This window comes from Phacochoerus africanus, chromosome 13 (genome assembly GCF_016906955.1).
Source record: "Phacochoerus africanus isolate WHEZ1 chromosome 13, ROS_Pafr_v1, whole genome shotgun sequence".
NCBI lineage: Eukaryota > Metazoa > Chordata > Mammalia > Artiodactyla > Suidae > Phacochoerus > Phacochoerus africanus.
The window spans coordinates 707,773-724,677 of record NC_062556.1 but is presented as its reverse complement, the minus strand read 5'-3'; the positions used below and the strand labels follow the sequence as shown (position 1 = coordinate 724,677).

Sequence of the window (16,905 nt, the reverse complement as noted above, 5' to 3'; positions counted from 1 at the left end):
AGTAACGGCCCCCAAGCACCAGAGGAGCTGGGCCGGCGGTTCTGGTGCGCGGGAGAGGGGACCCAACTGCTTCCTTTAAGGAAAAGGCGCCCGTCCGGGGCTGGGGGAGCAAAGGAGTGACGCGGCGCCGAGGTCGCGGGGAGCCGCCCTGAGAGCGCACCTGCCGTCCTGACACCGGGACGCAGGAGGAGGACACGCCTGCTGGGCACACCTCAGACCCGAAAGTTACAGCCCCAGCGGAGTAAGTGCTCTGCTAACGGGCACGAGGCGTCAAGGTTGTGCGGGAAGATTTGCGAGGCCACAGTCACAGGCCTCTGCCGACAGTGCATTTTAATTTCCCCCGCAGATAAGAGGGAAAGACAGTTTAACAAGGGCACAGAAGCAGCATTTTGAATCCAATGATCGCAGGAACGACATGAGATGTAAAAGGTCTAAACCAGGGTCTGCAGCCACACCAGGCCCACTGCCTATTTCAGGAAAAGAAGTTCTCCTGAAACACAGGCCCAGCGGCTACCTTGCAGACACACGCGGCCTACAGAGCCCACAATGCTTACTAGCTGGTTCTTTACTTTTTTAAATTGTGTTAGTCTAGGAGTTCCCGTCGTGGCGCAGTGGTGAACGAATCCGACTAGGAACCATGAGGTTGCGGGTTCGGTCCCTGCCCTTGCTCAGTGGGTTGGCGATCCGGCGTTGCCGTGAGCTGTGGTGTAGGTTGCAGACATGGCTCGGATCCTGTGTTGCTGTGGCTCTGGTGTAGGCTGGTGGCTACGGCTCCGATTCGACCCCTAGCCTGGGAATCTCCATATGCCGCGGGAGCGGCCCAAGAAATAGCAAAAAGACAACAACAACAAAAAGACAAAAGACAAAAAAAAATAATAATTTAAAAAAAATAAAATAAAATAAAATAAAAACCAAGGCCCAACGATATGCTCCCTATAAGGCATCTACTTTACACACAGAGACACGGTGAGTGAAAATAAGAGGTTGAGGAGTACGTACCACGTGAACACTAACCAAAGCCAGACCAGTGCCATCATCCGCTCTGATCTAATGGCTCCCACTGTCAGAGGGAAGATGAGCAGCACACCTTCAATAAATCATATTTAAGAGATTCTACTCCTAAGGATCTAAATTCACAGGTGTGCCCAAGCAGGTGCAACGGGATCCGAGGGGTGTCCGCAGTGGCAGGGACGCAGGCTCCCTCCTGGGCCCGCGGCAGCACGTTAAGGATCTGCCATTGCCACAGCTGAGGCCTAGGTTGCAACTGCAGCTCGGATTCGATCCTGGGCCCGGGCACTTCGTATGCTGCTGAGTGACCAAAAAAGGGGAAGAAAGTATCTAAAATTGCTTTTTTAAATACTATTTGCATAAAGCTTCTTTAAAAGCAATGTAAAATAACCCTCTGTTAATTTAGCTAAAAGTCAGTAGTTCTGCACAATTGGTGGTTCAGTGGTAATATTCTAGCTTTTAGCTGCCCACCTCCAAGAAAAAAGCATGTGAGTGTAAAAAAGGTGCAAACCTCCTCATGTTTCACCCTGGGGAGAAGATGAAGGAACTCTAAGCAGACCATCAAGGAATGCAGGATGGTGGAATACTACACAGCCACAAAAAGAAGGAAATAATGGCATTTGCAGCAACATGGACGGAACTATAGACTCTCATGCTGAGTGAAGCAAGTCAGAAAGACGAAGACAAATACCATATGATATCACTTATATGTGCAATCTAAAATATGGCACAGATGGGGAGTTCCCATCATGGGCCAGCAGAAATAAATCTGACTAGCATCCATGAGGATGCAGCTTTGATCCCTGGCCTCACTCCATGGGTTAGGGATCTGGCATTGCTGTGAAATGTGATGCAGGCTACAGATGAGGCTCAGATCCTGCACTGTCGTGGCTGAGGAGCAGGCCAACAGCTACCGCTCTGATTAGACCCCTAGCCTGGGACCCTCCATATGCCAAGGGTACAGCCCTAAAAAGACAAAAAATATATATATATGGCACAGATGAACCTACCTACCAAACAGAGACAGACTCACAGAGAGAATAGACTTGTGGTTGCCAAAGCGGAGGGGGAGGGAGTGGGGTGGATGGGGAGTTTGGGGTTAGTAGAGTCAAGCTGTTATTTACAGGATGGGTAGACACCAAAGTCCCGCTGTACAGCATGGACAGGCTCCTGGGACAGACCATGCCGGAAGGGAGTGTTTAAAGCAGAGTGCAGGCATGGCTGTATGACGGAGTCACTTGGCTCTACAGCAGAAATCTGCACACTGTAAAGCAACTATGCTTTTAGTAAGTATGATTATCGCATATATATACGGTAATCAATATACAGCTTTGTTAGTCCTGTTACAAAAGATGCCTGATTTTCGAACTTAAGTTTCTCACTTAAGTTCATTTTGATTTTGGAGAACTTAAAAGATTTTTAGGAATGTAACACATTATAGCATACATATATACAAAGCAGTTATAAAATCATTTATAATAATCTAGTATTTTTGAATAGATTAAATTACTATTGTCTTTCTTGGTAAGCCAATAAATCCTTACGTGCCATATAGCTACTCTTAATTTTTTTTTTCCCCCATGGCCTCACCTGAAGCATACATTAGTTCCTGGGCCAGGGATCGAATCTGAACCGCAGCTGCGGCAACACCAGATCCCTTAACCCAATGTGCCGGGCTGAAGATCAATTCCGAGCCTCCACAATGACCCAAGCTGCTGCATTCAGATTCTTAACACACTGTGCCACAGTGGGAACTCCCACTCTTAATATTTTTAAAACAAAACATTTTTGTCTCTAAGAAGCAGCACAACAACCTTTCTCAACAGCTTTACATTCCCAAGTCACCATGAAATTACTGACCTCCTGGATGCCAAGGCAGAGATAATAGACGCTGTCGGGTGCGTAACTCTCTCCGTTCGGCCTCCGCACCTCCCTGACAAAGTGGGCCAATCCACAGTTCAGCTCCGCGGAGCTGTGACAAAGCAGATCCTCTTTTAACTTCACTGATTTAGCTAAAAAGAAATAAAATTCAAAACTATTGTCACTATTCACTTTCTTAAGATTAAGAAACTACCTGAAACCATTCTATTCTACATAAGAATTTAAAAAGCAATAGCTAATTTAAAGTAATAGCTAAATTTAAAGTAATGGCTATATTTAAATGTAAAATGTTTTGAGCCAATTCATGTATTTTAAAATTAGAAGCAATTAATAACAAAAATCTTGGGCGTTCCTGTCGTGGGACAGCAGAAACGAATCCGACTAGGAACCATGAGGTTGCGGGTTCAGTCCCTGCCCTTGCTCAGTGGGTTAAGGATCCGGCATTGCCGTGAGCTGTGGTGTAGGTCACAGACGCAGCTCGGATCCTGTGTTGCTGTGGCTGTGGTGTAGGCCAGTGGCTACAGCTCCAATTAGACCCCTGGCCTGGGAACCTCCATATGCCATGAGTGTGGCCCTAAAGGAAAAAAAAAAAAGATAAAATGATAAAAAGACAATAAATATATCAATAAAGAACTCAAATCTTGATTTTAAATAGTACATGGGGAGTTCCCGTTGTGGCACAGCAGAAATGAATCTGACTACTATCCCTGAGGATGAGGGTTCGAGCCCTGGCCTCACTCAGTGCGTCCGCATTGCCATAAGCTGTGGTGTAGGCCACAGACACAGCTAGGATCCTGTGTTGCTGTGGCTGTGGGATAGGCTGGCAGCTGTAGCTCTGATTCAACCCCTAGCCTTGTGTAGAGGTTTGAACTTCTGTATGCCGTAGGTGCAGCCCTAAAAAGCAAAAAAACAAAACAGAACAAAACAAAAAGGACACAGGAAGCTAAATCAGAACACTCACGAGACTTCAGCTCATCCAACACCAGGAGCTCTTCAAGCTGCCTCGTTCTGACCCAGTGCTTCCATGCATTCACGCCGTACGAGTACTTGAATGGAAAGCTGCATTCCGAATTGTCAGAACTATCGTCGTGAGACTGGTATCCTGACAGAGCTTTCCTCTTGGCTCCCTAGCAGTAAAACACCACTGTCAAGCCTTCCTTTTCTTAAGCCTATTACTTCCTGACTTAACGCAAGTCATTTCCTAACAATGCCAAACAGAGAGAGACACGTGGACGACTAGAGCTGCGCGGTAGCCCTGACCCCGCGAACCGGCCCTGCAGCGTGACCTGAGGTTCTCCTCGGGAGGGCCGCCCTCCCGCCTCAGCTGCCCTGCTCAACAAAACCACAGCAACCCCCGTGTGAGCTGAGGGGCACCGAGGATGAGCAAAACAGACGGCAAACACAGGAAAACTGAAAACCGGAGAGAGAATCTAAATCCCACCGTGCGAGAGAGACACCAGCTCACAGCCAAGGAAGCTCCTTCCCACCTCCCTGACGGCACCGTTTACTCCACAAAACTGTGAAATTTGGGATGCAGTCCAGATCCCCTGTCTTCCCTTTTGTTCCTGTGCTTTTGTTGTCATATCTAGGAAACTATGCCTCAACCAAAGCAAGGGTTTGATTATTTCAGTTCTGACATTTAGGTCTTTGACACACTTTGGATTTCTTTTTCTATGTGGAGAGAAGATTCCAATTTTGTTCTATCACAGGCACTCCCCCCTTTTTCAATATTTTTCTTTCTTCTTTGGAGAAATTTGTACAAGTCATTCTTTTAAGTGAATCTTGGTTCATGTTGGAAATCCAAGTAGAGAAGTTGATAAAATGTTTAGAACAACAATAACCACTGATGCATTAAGACTGGGACTCCCTGGAGCTCCCCCTGTGGCTCAGCGGAAACGAATCCCACTAGTGTGTATGAGGACGCAGGTTCGATCCCTGGCCTCCCTCAGTGGGTTAAGGATCCGGCGTTGCCGTGAGCTGTGGTGTAGGTCGCAGACAGGGCTCAGATCTGGCGTGGCTGTGGCTGTGGTGCAGGCCGGCAGCTGCAGCTCCGAGTCGACCCCCAGCCTGGGAGCCTCCACATGACTGGGGCCTGTGAGGACTGAACTGCCCACACGTCTTCCCACACCCTGGGATGCCCAGAGCCCACGTGGAACCAACTCAAATCTCAACCTCATCAGAAATAACAGTGGGAAAAACCACTCCCTAGAAAACAGTCTCAATTCTTGTCAAAGAACTAAATTTACTTCTTTAAGCAACCTTTCAACAAGATAAAATTTAGAATAAAAATTAAGCTGCAGTAATGTTCACTCTTATTCTTTGAAGGTATAGCTAAATATGAGAGGTATTTTTACTATTTAGAAATGAAGTTATAAAAACCTTATCTCTTAAAGTCTTTTTAATTTTGGGAAACAAAGTGCCTTTCCACAGTCTCAGGCACAGGTGCAGCTCATGTTCGCCGAGCTGCTGTTACAGAGACACGGCGGGGACGCAGGAAAACCACTGCACAGCTTACCTTTTTCTTGGATCGAGGTCTAGGCTGTTCTTCATATTCTTCTCCAAAAACAGGGGGTAATAAAAACTCATTTTCCATATCAAGCTCCTCCGCAGCTGAATCAAATCAAAAGTACTTTTATTACAAATGTCATAGCACAGGCTCAGGTTACAGAAACACAGCCAGCAAGGCGCCAACCCCTGCCCGTGGACAAGCACGTGTGCAGGGGTGGCCTGTGCTGGGCACAAACAACTGTCTGAACCCACCACGGTCTGTGAGTTCTAAAAACACATGTACAAAGGGTATCAACATAGAATTTCAATGAAATGTGTGACAGAAAAATTACCTAAAATTGAATTATAAGATCTAAATGATCTCAGTACAAATCTGTTTCTTTTTTTTTTTTTTTCCCTTGTCTTTTGAGGACCACACCCCCGGCACGTGGAGGTTCCCAGGCTGGGGGTCTAATGAGAGCCGTAGCTGCCAGCCTATACCACAGCCACAGCCACGCCAGATCTGAGCCACATCTGCCACCTAAACCACAGCTCACGGCAATGCCGGATCCTTAGCACACTGAGCAAGGCCAGGGATCGAACCCGAAACCTCATGGTTCCCAGTCGGATTCGTTTCTGCCGCGCCACGATGGGAACTCCACAAATCTGTTTCAATCTATTAAATCTTTTCTAAAATAAAATGCATTACATCCTATTCAATATGCTTTAAGCCATCAGTAGATTAATAATGAAAAATAGAACACATTTTTTACCACAAAAGACCTGAAAATCATTTCCCTCTTTTTAACTTCAAAAACATTTTAAGAAAAAATACTGTTGGGAGTTCCCGTCGTGCCTCAGTGGTTAACGAATCCGACTAGGGACCATGAGGTTTCGGGTTCAATCCCTGCCCTTGCTCAGTGGATTAAGGATCTGGTGTTGCCGTGAGCTGTGGTGTAGGTTGCAGACGCGGCTCAGATCCTGCTTTGCTGTGGCTCTGGCGTAGGCCGGCAGCTACAGCTCCAATTCGACCCCCAGCCTGAGAACCCCCATATGCCGTGGGAAGTGGCCCAAGAAATGGCAAAAAGACAAAAAAAAAAAAAAAAAAAAACCTGTCAATACTTTAAATTTTTGAGAGTTCCCTTCATGGCTCAGCAATTAACGAACCCAAGTAGGATCCATGAGGATGCAGGTTTGATCCCCGGCCTCTCTCAGTGGGTTAAAGATCCAGCGTTGCCGTGAGCTGTGGCGTAGGTCACAGAGATGTGGCTCAGATCCCACATTGTTGTGGCTCTGCTGTAGGTCGGTGGCTACCGCTCTGATTAGACCCCTAGCCTGGGAACCTCCATATGCCACGGGTAAGGCCCTAGAAAAGACCAAAAAAAAGTTTCTATAGCGAATTAATTTACAAAAATTTCTTTTTGGAGTTCCCACTGTGGCACTGTGGGTGGTGGGTTAAGAACCCAACTGTAGCGGACTGGATCACTGAGAAAGTGAGGCTTTGATCCGCTGCCCAATACCCTTGGCTAATCTAGTCGAAGCTAGATTCAATGCCTGGCCTGGGAACTTCCATATGCCGCAGGTGCGGCTGTAAAAGAAAAAAAAGAAAGTTTCTTTTTAAGTTCCTACAATTCAATCATATGCTTCATTTCGGAAGTAAGCTGCTGAGGTTTATTTGGGCAAAAAAAGGACAAGACACATACTACCAGTAAAGGCAGTGACACAAACTGCGATAGTTAAGGACGGTAACCACAGCTATGACTCCAGAACTGCTACTCACAGTGAAGGAATAAAAGAGCATCGAATACCTCTGGGAAAGTCTATTTCAATGTCCAAATCCGGTTCGTACGGGACGTCAGGCATGCCGGGCTGCGCCTCTGGGTCGGAGGTCTTCAGCAGATCTGAAGCAGTTAGGTCTGTTTCCATCATAAGGCCTGTCAACAAGCCATAACATTAGAAATCAAAGCAAAACTGCCACAGAACCTATGCTTAATCCGGCAGAAGACATTTTAATTGCAAATGCAAAACAAGAATGCTTACATTAATATGTCCCAAAAGGAAAAAGCATGTGACTACCATGAAATGTGAGACACCATAAACTTGATAATTATTAGATAATCATGAATCCAGAAAATACTGTTAACCCTGCAGGTTTCGGCTTTCCCTCTCTGCAAAGCTAATACGCACACGCTAATAATAAAACAACTCTGTAGAGTATATCTAAAAGCAACCTCATGAGGGTGCCTAACTTCAATTTTCAAAATTCCCAGATCCCGCGCTGCTGTGGCTGAAGCTGTGGCTGTGGTGGAGGGCGGCAGCTGCAGTTTGCAATCAATGCCTAGCCTGGGAACGTCCCAATGCTGCAGGTGTGGCCCTAAAAGCCAAAAAAAAAAAACCAAAACCTTTCTGAGTTGTGACCGACGTCTTGCACTTCGTTCGGTCTATGTTCATTTACAGCTGCCTTCCAATGCTTTCAACAACTGCTTTAAACGTTTCTGGACTACAACCCAGCGAGAAAGGCAGTTTATCGAGTTCAGGCTGGGGGTGGGAAACACAGACAAACAGGGACGCATGCTGACATTTTTTTTCCCCCCTTCCATTTCTTTTTTAAACTGAAAACACGGGCTGCAACCCACTAAATGAACTTCACACTTCCTAACAAAGTCCTTCCCCAACGTTGTCGCAAGGACACACAATGCCGGGGAGAACGGACGGGGACGCTCACATCGGCCAGGTTCTGGGCATCCCCAGAGGACCCAGGGCGAAGAAACTTTCTCGGACAGAACTGCCCTCAACACACCCACCATCCTGCAAGCGCTGCCCTGACCGAGGTGGGCAGCATCCCTGGGTTGGGTAATGCAACTTACTTACAGTCTAAATCAGTAAAACAAAATTATAAAGTAAGAGCTCCGGTCATTAGAAAAGCCTACTGCAGGAGTTCCCGTCGTGGCCCAGTGGTCAACGAACCCGACCAGGAACCATGAGGTTGTGGGTACGGTCCCTGCCCTTGCTCAGTGGGTCAAGGATCCAGCATTGCCGTGAGCTGTGGTGTAGGTCGCAGGTGCAGCTCGGATCTGGCATTGCTGTGGCGTAGGCCGGCGGCTACAGCTCCGAGTCGACCCCTGGCCTGGGAACCACCATATGCCTCGGGAGTGGCCCAAGAAATAACAAAAAGACAAAAACAATAAAATTAAAAAAAAATAAATAAAAGCCTACTGCAAACAAGTTAGCTTTGTGTCTGAGCTCAAAGCTCAGAATGATTTCGAGCTGATTTTCCAACTCAGATCCTGTTAACAACCACCACAGGACTGGGCAAATTCCTGCTGCACCCGCCGGATGGGCTGTGGGTCTCAGCCTCAACTCCACCTCTGCTGCCGTCGGGCTGCCCCGAGACGGGGCCGGCGCATGGCTCCCAGGCGGCCCGGACACTCACCCTCTGCCTTCGGCTCCTCCTCCGGCATCACCGTCGTCATGCTGAGCAGCTCGGCGTCCAGAGCATCTGAAGAAACTTTGCTTTTCAGCTCCTCCACCATGGCAGGGATCCTCTCGCTGCTGTCCAAGGGGGCCGGCAGGAAAACGGGAACTGGCACCTGCTCAACCAAAGCCCTGCTGTGAGCGATCAAGACCCTGACACGCGGCCTCCTGCTGTGGTTAAGAACGCCGCGGAGATCACAGGGCAAAACTAAGGCGTCCACCGTCACAAAGAAGGCCCGAAACACAAGCAACTACTCTCAGAGTAAAAACCTGCACCCCAGGGCCCTGAGACCACAGTGTCCCAGGGACCGCAGGTGACATGCTGCGCCATCTGCTCCGTGTCCCAGTTCTAAGGCTCGGGCTCACACAGCTTTCCTGCTACCTGAGCCGAGACGAGAGATACCACGTGTGCAGAGCAGACACAGACAGCGGCCGAGCTTCACGCTCAAGGAGGAGCAACGACCTGCAAGCACGAGGCGCCCCTGCAGACCCCCCCAGGCGCAGACACCCCCCACCCCGGGTGCAGACCCCCCCCAGGCGCATGCTCCCGCTGAACCAAGGCCGCGACTGTGGTGGCAGCGCCCCCGCACAGCTCCCCCGCGCAAGGCAGCCCTGGGGAAGGAGGGCCCTGGGGAAGGAGGGCGTGAGGCTGACTCACAGGCACGGGGACGGTGGTGGGCACGGGGACGCTCTGGCTGTACATGTGCATGGGCACCGGGATGTACACGGGCACGGGGATGGGCACCGGGACCCGCTCCGGCCTCCAGCCTTCATCTGAAAGCACAAACGCCCAAGGGCAGCGGTCACGCTGCTGCCCAGTCTTACAGCATCTCGTTACAAAGAACCACCTCAAGCCCCACCGGACCTTCCGAAAAGAAGGTCCCAGTTCCCACAAGATTCGGTTTAAAACAGCTAAACTGAAGGAAGCGGCTGTTGTAACTTACACAGAGCACAAGCAGAAGCGCGACTTTGCCAAGAGAAACCCCCACAGAAAGGTCAAACAACTAGAATACAGCTGCCACTGAAATCTGAGGAAAGTATTTATTGGAATGAATTCATCTCCTTCTGACATGGAATGAGTCTAGGTGTGGAAACGGCCCGCACCGGGGGCAGTTTCTCCCAGGAAGCACGCCAACTATAGCGGGTTTGGGGCTCAAGGACATGTTCTTTCTTTGGCTGCACGCAAGGCGTGAAACAGAAGTTCCCGGGCCAGGGATCAAACCCGGGCCACAGCAGTGACCGTGACTGATCCCTAACCTGCTGAGCCACTGGGGACCTCCCGCGACATACGGAGGTTCCCAGGCTAGGGGTCTAATCGGAGCTGCACCTGCCGGTCTACGCCAGAGCCACAGCAACGCCAGATCCGAGCTGCGTCTGCGACCTACACCACAGCTCACGGCAATGCCGGATCCTTGATCCACTGAGCAAGGCCAGGGTTCGAACCTGCAACCTCATGGTTCCTAGTCAGATTCATTAACCACTGAGCCACGATGGGAACTCCCCAAACGGTAACTTTTGAGGCACCATTTTATCTCTGGTGACGTAACTTGTATTGTAGGCCTTTATTAGAGCCAGATCTTCATTAACGCTTTTAAATGATATGCTGTATTCTCAAGGCACGTCTAAAACTAGACCAGCAAAATCAACAGAATGTGACAAAGTGCCCATATCGATCTGCTCTGTCGCCTGTGCTGTGAGCCCAGACGGGATCTCGGGCGGGCGGGCGGGCGCAGGGCAGCCCTGAAAGTGCTGACGCGTCGGCACCTGTCTGACAAGACTTGCTCTGCATGTGAGGTTTGCAGTACGTCGCCTTCGTCATCGTCAGCGGTTTGCACAGAACTGCTTTGTTCTTCATCTCTTTGCCGGGGGTCGGAGAGGGGGGCGGCGCGGAGCCCTGCGGAGAAGCAAAGAGACATTTTATTTTCGCCTCGAATTTTTTGTCTTCTCAAGGCCGCACCCCGGCATATGGAGGTTCCCAGACCAAAGGTCACCCCACAGCCACAGCCACAGCCACACTGGATCCGAGCCTCGTCCGCAACCTACACCACAGCTCACGGTGATGCTGATCCTTAACCCACCGAGCAAGGCCAGGGATTGAACCCGCGTCATCACGGCTGCTAGACGGGTTCGTTAACCACTCACTGAGCCACAACGGGAACGCCTCGCTTCTGATTTTCGTCACTTTCTGGTGTTAACGGATGTCTCAGCCCAGCGTGAGGAACACGCAGAAGTGGAAGCACGGATTCCGTCTGTGCTCTTTTCACTGTCTGCCACGGCCTTCGTCTGGAAGATTGATGTGCTCCTATTCCAGGGATCAGCACAGCACTAAGCCCCTTCCCTCGTAGGAGGGGGTCTCAGCAAGCTTTTAACTGTGTTCTGGCAGAAGGGCTGTCCTGAAGTTTGGTCAAGAGCTTTGAGCTGAAGCTGGGAGCCCCTGCCAGCCGTGTGACAATGACAAACGGGGTGATTCCCTCTCAGTGCTCAGTGTGGATCAAAGGGCCTCGTCTGAGAATCACTCAGCTGGATACTGCCCAAGTGTCCGACTTAAAAACACACCCAACAGGAGTTCCCATCGTGGCTCAGCAGAAACCAATCCAACTAGGAACCATGAGGCTGTGGGCTCGATCCCCGGCCTCACTCAGTGGGTTAAGGATGCAGCGTTGCCGTGAGCAGTGGTGTAGGTCACAGGCGCACCTTGGATCTGGCATTGCTGTGGCTATGGCACAGGCTGGCAGCTGTTGCTCTCATGAGACCCCCAGCCTGGGAACCTCCATATGGCTCAGCTGCGGCCTTCAAAAGCAAACAACATCCAACAAGGCAAGACAGACAAGGAAAGAGAGGGAACAGCACTCTTACTTTCCTAGGGTTCTGTCCAACTACTAATACCACAACCAAGAAATGAACAGAATAATAAACACCAATCTTTCGCCCATACCAGTGACCCTAAACTGTGGCTTCATATTAAAGTCACCTGAAAAACTTTTCAAAAACACATCTGAAGGTTCTGAAAACTCCCCAGGTGATTCCAAGTGCAGCCCGAACTAGGAGCCAGACAGTAACTTTCTTACCAGGACAAACCCAGCCCAGACGTCTGGGATCTAGTAAAGGACGGGGTCCCCACTGGGCGGTTCTGCCAGGAGGGCAGGCTCTGCTCAAGGTGTGGCAGCGTGTGGCTCCTTCTCTTTCAATGCTGACATAAAAATGGAATTTGATGTATTCCACCAAAAGGAAACCCCTGTCCCCCCCGATCCCCTGGCCTGGCCCTCACCCTGCCCCTCACCTCCCAGGGTCCCCCGGTCCCTCCGAGCGTTCAGCCAACACGCACAGCTCTGCACATCAGTGGTCCTGGCGAGCCTGTGCATCAAAGCCAACCACGCCAAACGTAAAGACGCGGCTGCTGTGGGCGCCTCCACTCAAGCCAGTGTGGGTAAGAGCCTTTATCCTCCTGAGCGGCTACTCAAGAAACTGGTTTATACTAGGAAATTCAGCTGAACATGAGGACTTCACTTATCGCCACAGAGGGAAGTGAAACTCTCATAGTGCCACTATCAGAGGAAATTGGACGCGTTGTGTCTTGTCCCCACATCACAGATGTCAGCATGTAGCACTTCACTTAAGCAACACTTACTGTCGTTTTGGTTCGGGATGTCTGACAGCCCTGATCTACAAAAAAATTTTAAATGAGATAAGTGTTACCATCTTTAGAATTTTCTAAATTCATATTACTTGTTCAACTTACTGATTTTTGAAATAAAGAAAATATTTTACGTTATTTCAAGTACAAAATACGCAACCTGAGAGCTGGAATACAGAGCCAAGTAACACAAGTTAACTCTTTTCCCATTTTGTTCCCTCAGAAAGCATACACTGCTTTGGGGCAATACTATGTCCTTAGATTTAACGCTTAAATAAGTCACAACTTTAGAGGGTTTTTGCTGTTTCTCGTACCTCTACCCCCAGCACATGCTAAAAGCGGTTTTCACTTAAAACTGCAGATGACAGATGACAGGCGGATGAACCTGTAACAACCGTTGTTGTGATTCCGTTCAGCCTCTCTCTACCCCCACTGGACTCTGCTTTCTCAACTAGCATTAGATATTGACGCGCGAACAGAACAAAATGCCACCCGTCTACAGAGACATCACAGCGGGCGCCCCCACCCAGGGAAATGCCGCGCTGCTGCTAAACCACCCAAGAAAACCCACGTAATCATCAGCATTGCCTCGACTAACAAGCTGCTACCCAAGCGGCCACGTACCATAATGCAGGTTTTCAGGTCCTTTCTGCGTGGTCATGTTGGGCTCGTTTTGCTGACAATAGAAGCGTAACAAGCAGTGCTGGTCACAGAAATGCTTCATCTCTCCCCGCCACTGCACGCGCTCCCTGAGTGTGCCCTGCGATTTACAGCAGTCACACCTCGCAGCCTTCACGAAAACAGGAAAGTATCAGACATGCCCAGTAAGGTTTGTGTCAGACATTTTTTCTTTTTTGTCTTTTCGGGGCCACACCCTGCACATGGAGGGCCACAGGCTAGGGATCAAATCGGAGCTTTAGCTGCGACCCACACCACAGCTCACGGCAATGCCACACTGTGAACCCACTGAGCGAGGCCTGGGATCGAACCTGCATCCTCATGGATACTAGTCATATTCGTCTCCGCTGAGCCATGAAGGGAACTCCCAGACATGTATTTTTTAAAGATTTCTAAAAATTTCAGTGGTTATTGCCAATGTAATAAAACAGTGTCTGATACAAAAATAAAATTATAACTCATAAGCATACAGTAAAATCTCCAAAATTTTAAAAAGTAGTAATTTACCTAATTATAAAAGTCCCTCTCTAAACTTACCAGAAGTCAAAGACTAGCCTTACAAAGGAAACGAAAAAAGCGAACACTGGTTGACCAAATTGGTGCACTGTATCTTAATAATCTAACTTCGAGAGCCGTAACCACATACGGGTCCGAGCCTCCTGACAATCACACGATACAGAAAATCTCTGATTAGTGAACAGATTTCCCAGGTTCAACTGAGCTCAAAATAGACTGATTTATACAAGTATACAGACTGGGATAATTCTTTTGTTTGTTTGTTTGTAATTTGCCTTTTCTAGGGCAGCTCCCACGGCATATGGAGGTTTCCAGGCTAGGGGTCGAGTCGGAGCTGTAGCCACCAGCCTACGCCAGAGCCACAGCAACAGGGGATCCCGAGCCGTGTCTGCCACTTACACCCCAACTCACGGCAACGCCGGATCCTTAACCCATTGAGCAAGGGCAGGGATCAAACCTGCATCCTCATGGATGCTAGTCGGATTAGTTAACCACTGCGCCACGACGGGAACTCCAAGACTGGAATAATTCTGAAGTCAGGTTTTATGATGAGAAAATCATGGATGTCAACTAGAAGTATTCTGTTTCAATAGTTTAATATAATAAATTTGAGTGGCTTTAACAAATAACTGATGTAATTTTAACAATAAGAACTTTAAGCTCATGTTTTAAAACATTCAATGTTTAATTAATTTAAAAGTGATTACATTTAAGACCACAAATTTGAACTGCTTCTAAGCAGTTCTAATCAGCCCTAACTAGTATATACAACTTAATATGCAAAATAAAATTCATACATAAAAACTTATACTTGGAGTTCCTGTTGTGGCTCAGATGGTCAGAGGCTCAGAGCTCAGGCATTGCCGTGAGCTATGTGGTGTAGGTCAAAGAAACAGCTTGGATGCCACATTGCTGTGGCTGTGGTGTAGACCAGAAGCTACAACTCCAATTCGACCTCTAGCCTGGGAACTTCCATATACCACAGGTGCAGCCCTTCCCCCACCCCCTGACACCAGAAACACATCCTAAGTATCCAAAAGAATTACCTGCCCATGTTCAAAACTGAGAGAGAGCTCATCAAAAATATTTCTGTTTAGTGAAATAAAGATACACACATTTTAGATAACCCACTTTGTTAAACTAGAGTGCTGAAAACACAGAGCTATCCTATTTGGGGGTAATGCTGAGCTTATAGAACAGGCAGAGACGTGGAGGACACGGCACCAGGGCGGTCTGGTGGCACCTGCCTTGTAGTACCAGTCCTGGAACCGGCGGCAGCAGTCCTCACTGCAGAAGTCCCGCACCACGCCGTCCAGCTCCTTGGCCGCCCCCTTCTTGCACAGCTGAGAGCAATAGTTGCAGGTCACACATCGCAGTCCCAAACGCCTGGCAAAATCCTGCTTGTACAACAGTTTGCAGCCTGAAAAACAGAAGGGTTTACTATTAATACAAAAACTGCCCTCTGAGGTAAGAAAGCTTACAGGTCAATAGATCACTGGCTTTAGAACGTGTTTATAAATTCACATATCAAGTCCTCTTTCTTTCCTGATCAAAACTGTGAAATCTACTGTGATCAGCAGCAGCCTGCAAAAACTGGAACAGAGGAAATATTATACTGATACCTCAAGGGTGCAACTAATTCTTGTTCTAAGACTTTTAAAATCTAGCAACGTCTCAGAACTTTTACTTGCTCTACTTAAATGTAACCCTGCTTAAGAATCATAAGCACATCGCCAAGAGGCATTTTAGAGAAATGAAACAGACTATTGAGAGGCACTGGGTGAACCCCATTTAGCTAATGAGGTATTTTTGCTAAACTTTCTGGCTTACCTGTCTCTGTCACCCTAAAGGTGACACCCTTCAGGGAAGTAAAACTGGTTTAACAGCTTCTCCAAAACCCTGACATTTTGACATTCTATTCTATTATTCTATTTAATAAGACTTCCTTTACCTACTACAGAAAACTGTTTTTACATTTAAATATTTATTCACTGAGATAACTCTATGAGGATTAAGTATCTTCATACTCTACTCATGCTGTGCACTTAAGAACGACCTTCCACTCCTGGAGCTCCCGCTGTGGCACACTGGGATTGGCAGCGCCGTGGGAGTGCTGGGACGCAGGTTTGACCCCTAGCCTGGCACAGTGAGTTAAAGACATAGCATTGCTGCAGCTGCAGCTCAGGGAGAGACTGCAGTTCAGATCTGATCCCTGGCCCTGAAGCTCCATATGCAGTGGGACAGACAAAAATGGGGGGGGATGACCTTTCACCCCTATATTTACCAAAATCCTATGTACCCTTTAATAAAGACTGTTTCCTACATAATTTCTTTGGCAACTTTATTGATGAGCTGTCCTTATGACTTTTCTGTGACTTTGAACTACACTGTTAAATGTTTGATATTTTGCCTTTATTAGATTCATCTTTCTAACTAGGTGTCTCATTGTTTCTAACAAGTTACAGCAGAGAACCAGGTGCAGTTAAAGAAAAGCACAAACTATATGATGAAACAGGAAAAAGATCCATGGTGTTTGTTTTCTTTTTACTGCTGCGCCTGCAGCATTTGGAGGTTCCCAGGCTTGGGGTGGAATCAGAGCTGCGGCTGCCGGCCCACGCCACAGCCACACCAGATCTGAGCTGTATCTGCTACCCTATGTTGCAGCTCACAGCAACGCTGGATCCTTAACACTTAACCCTGGCCTGAGAGAGGCCAGGGATCCAACCCGCATCCTTACAGACACGAGGTCAGGTTCGTAACCCGCTGAGCCACAGCAGGAACTCCATGACACACCTCCTCTGTAAGCTTTTATTGCCCAGCTGAAGGTCTAAGTCTCTCCAGCTGAAAATCACCTTTAACGTCCACTCCCTCTGTGTTGCTGCTTGTCTCTCATTTTAGTAAAACCCACTGACATGGATGGCCTCTATGCTAATATGCTCAGCTTCTGAGTCACTAAGACTGTCACTGCACAAAAATCCAGGTGTAAAAGAGTTAAATTAACTCATAATCAATCTTTTTTTTTTTTTTTTTTTGCCATTTCTTGGGCTGATCCCATGGCACATGGAGGTTCCCAGGCTAGGGGTTGAATCAGAGCTGTAGCCACCGGCCTACACCGCAGCTCACGGTAACGCTGGATCCTTAACCCACTGAGCGAGGCCAGGGATCGAACTGGAAACCTCATGGTTCCTCGTCAGATTCGTTAACCACTGCACCACAACGGGAACTCC

At 48.3% G+C, this 16,905-nt stretch overlaps 1 protein-coding gene across 3 annotated transcripts in view; it reads right to left on the bottom strand.

Annotated features, from left to right (window-relative positions):
* Positions 1–16,905, bottom strand: part of LOC125113579 (zinc finger MYM-type protein 2) — a 64,889-nt gene that overhangs the window by 5,355 nt on the left and 42,629 nt on the right. For all 3 annotated transcript variants that reach the window (XM_047756391.1, XM_047756392.1, XM_047756393.1), the window contains 10 exons: positions 14,926–15,098; positions 13,109–13,274; positions 12,479–12,513; positions 10,615–10,744; positions 9,509–9,624; positions 8,810–8,966; positions 7,185–7,310; positions 5,405–5,499; positions 3,851–4,016; positions 2,869–3,020 (listed from right to left, as the gene is read on the bottom strand). In XM_047756391.1, the coding sequence (XP_047612347.1) occupies positions 2,869–3,020; positions 3,851–4,016; positions 5,405–5,499; positions 7,185–7,310; positions 8,810–8,966; positions 9,509–9,624; positions 10,615–10,744; positions 12,479–12,513; positions 13,109–13,274; positions 14,926–15,098 (1,316 nt within the window). The remainder of the gene's footprint in view (positions 1–2,868; positions 3,021–3,850; positions 4,017–5,404; positions 5,500–7,184; positions 7,311–8,809; positions 8,967–9,508; positions 9,625–10,614; positions 10,745–12,478; positions 12,514–13,108; positions 13,275–14,925; positions 15,099–16,905) is intronic.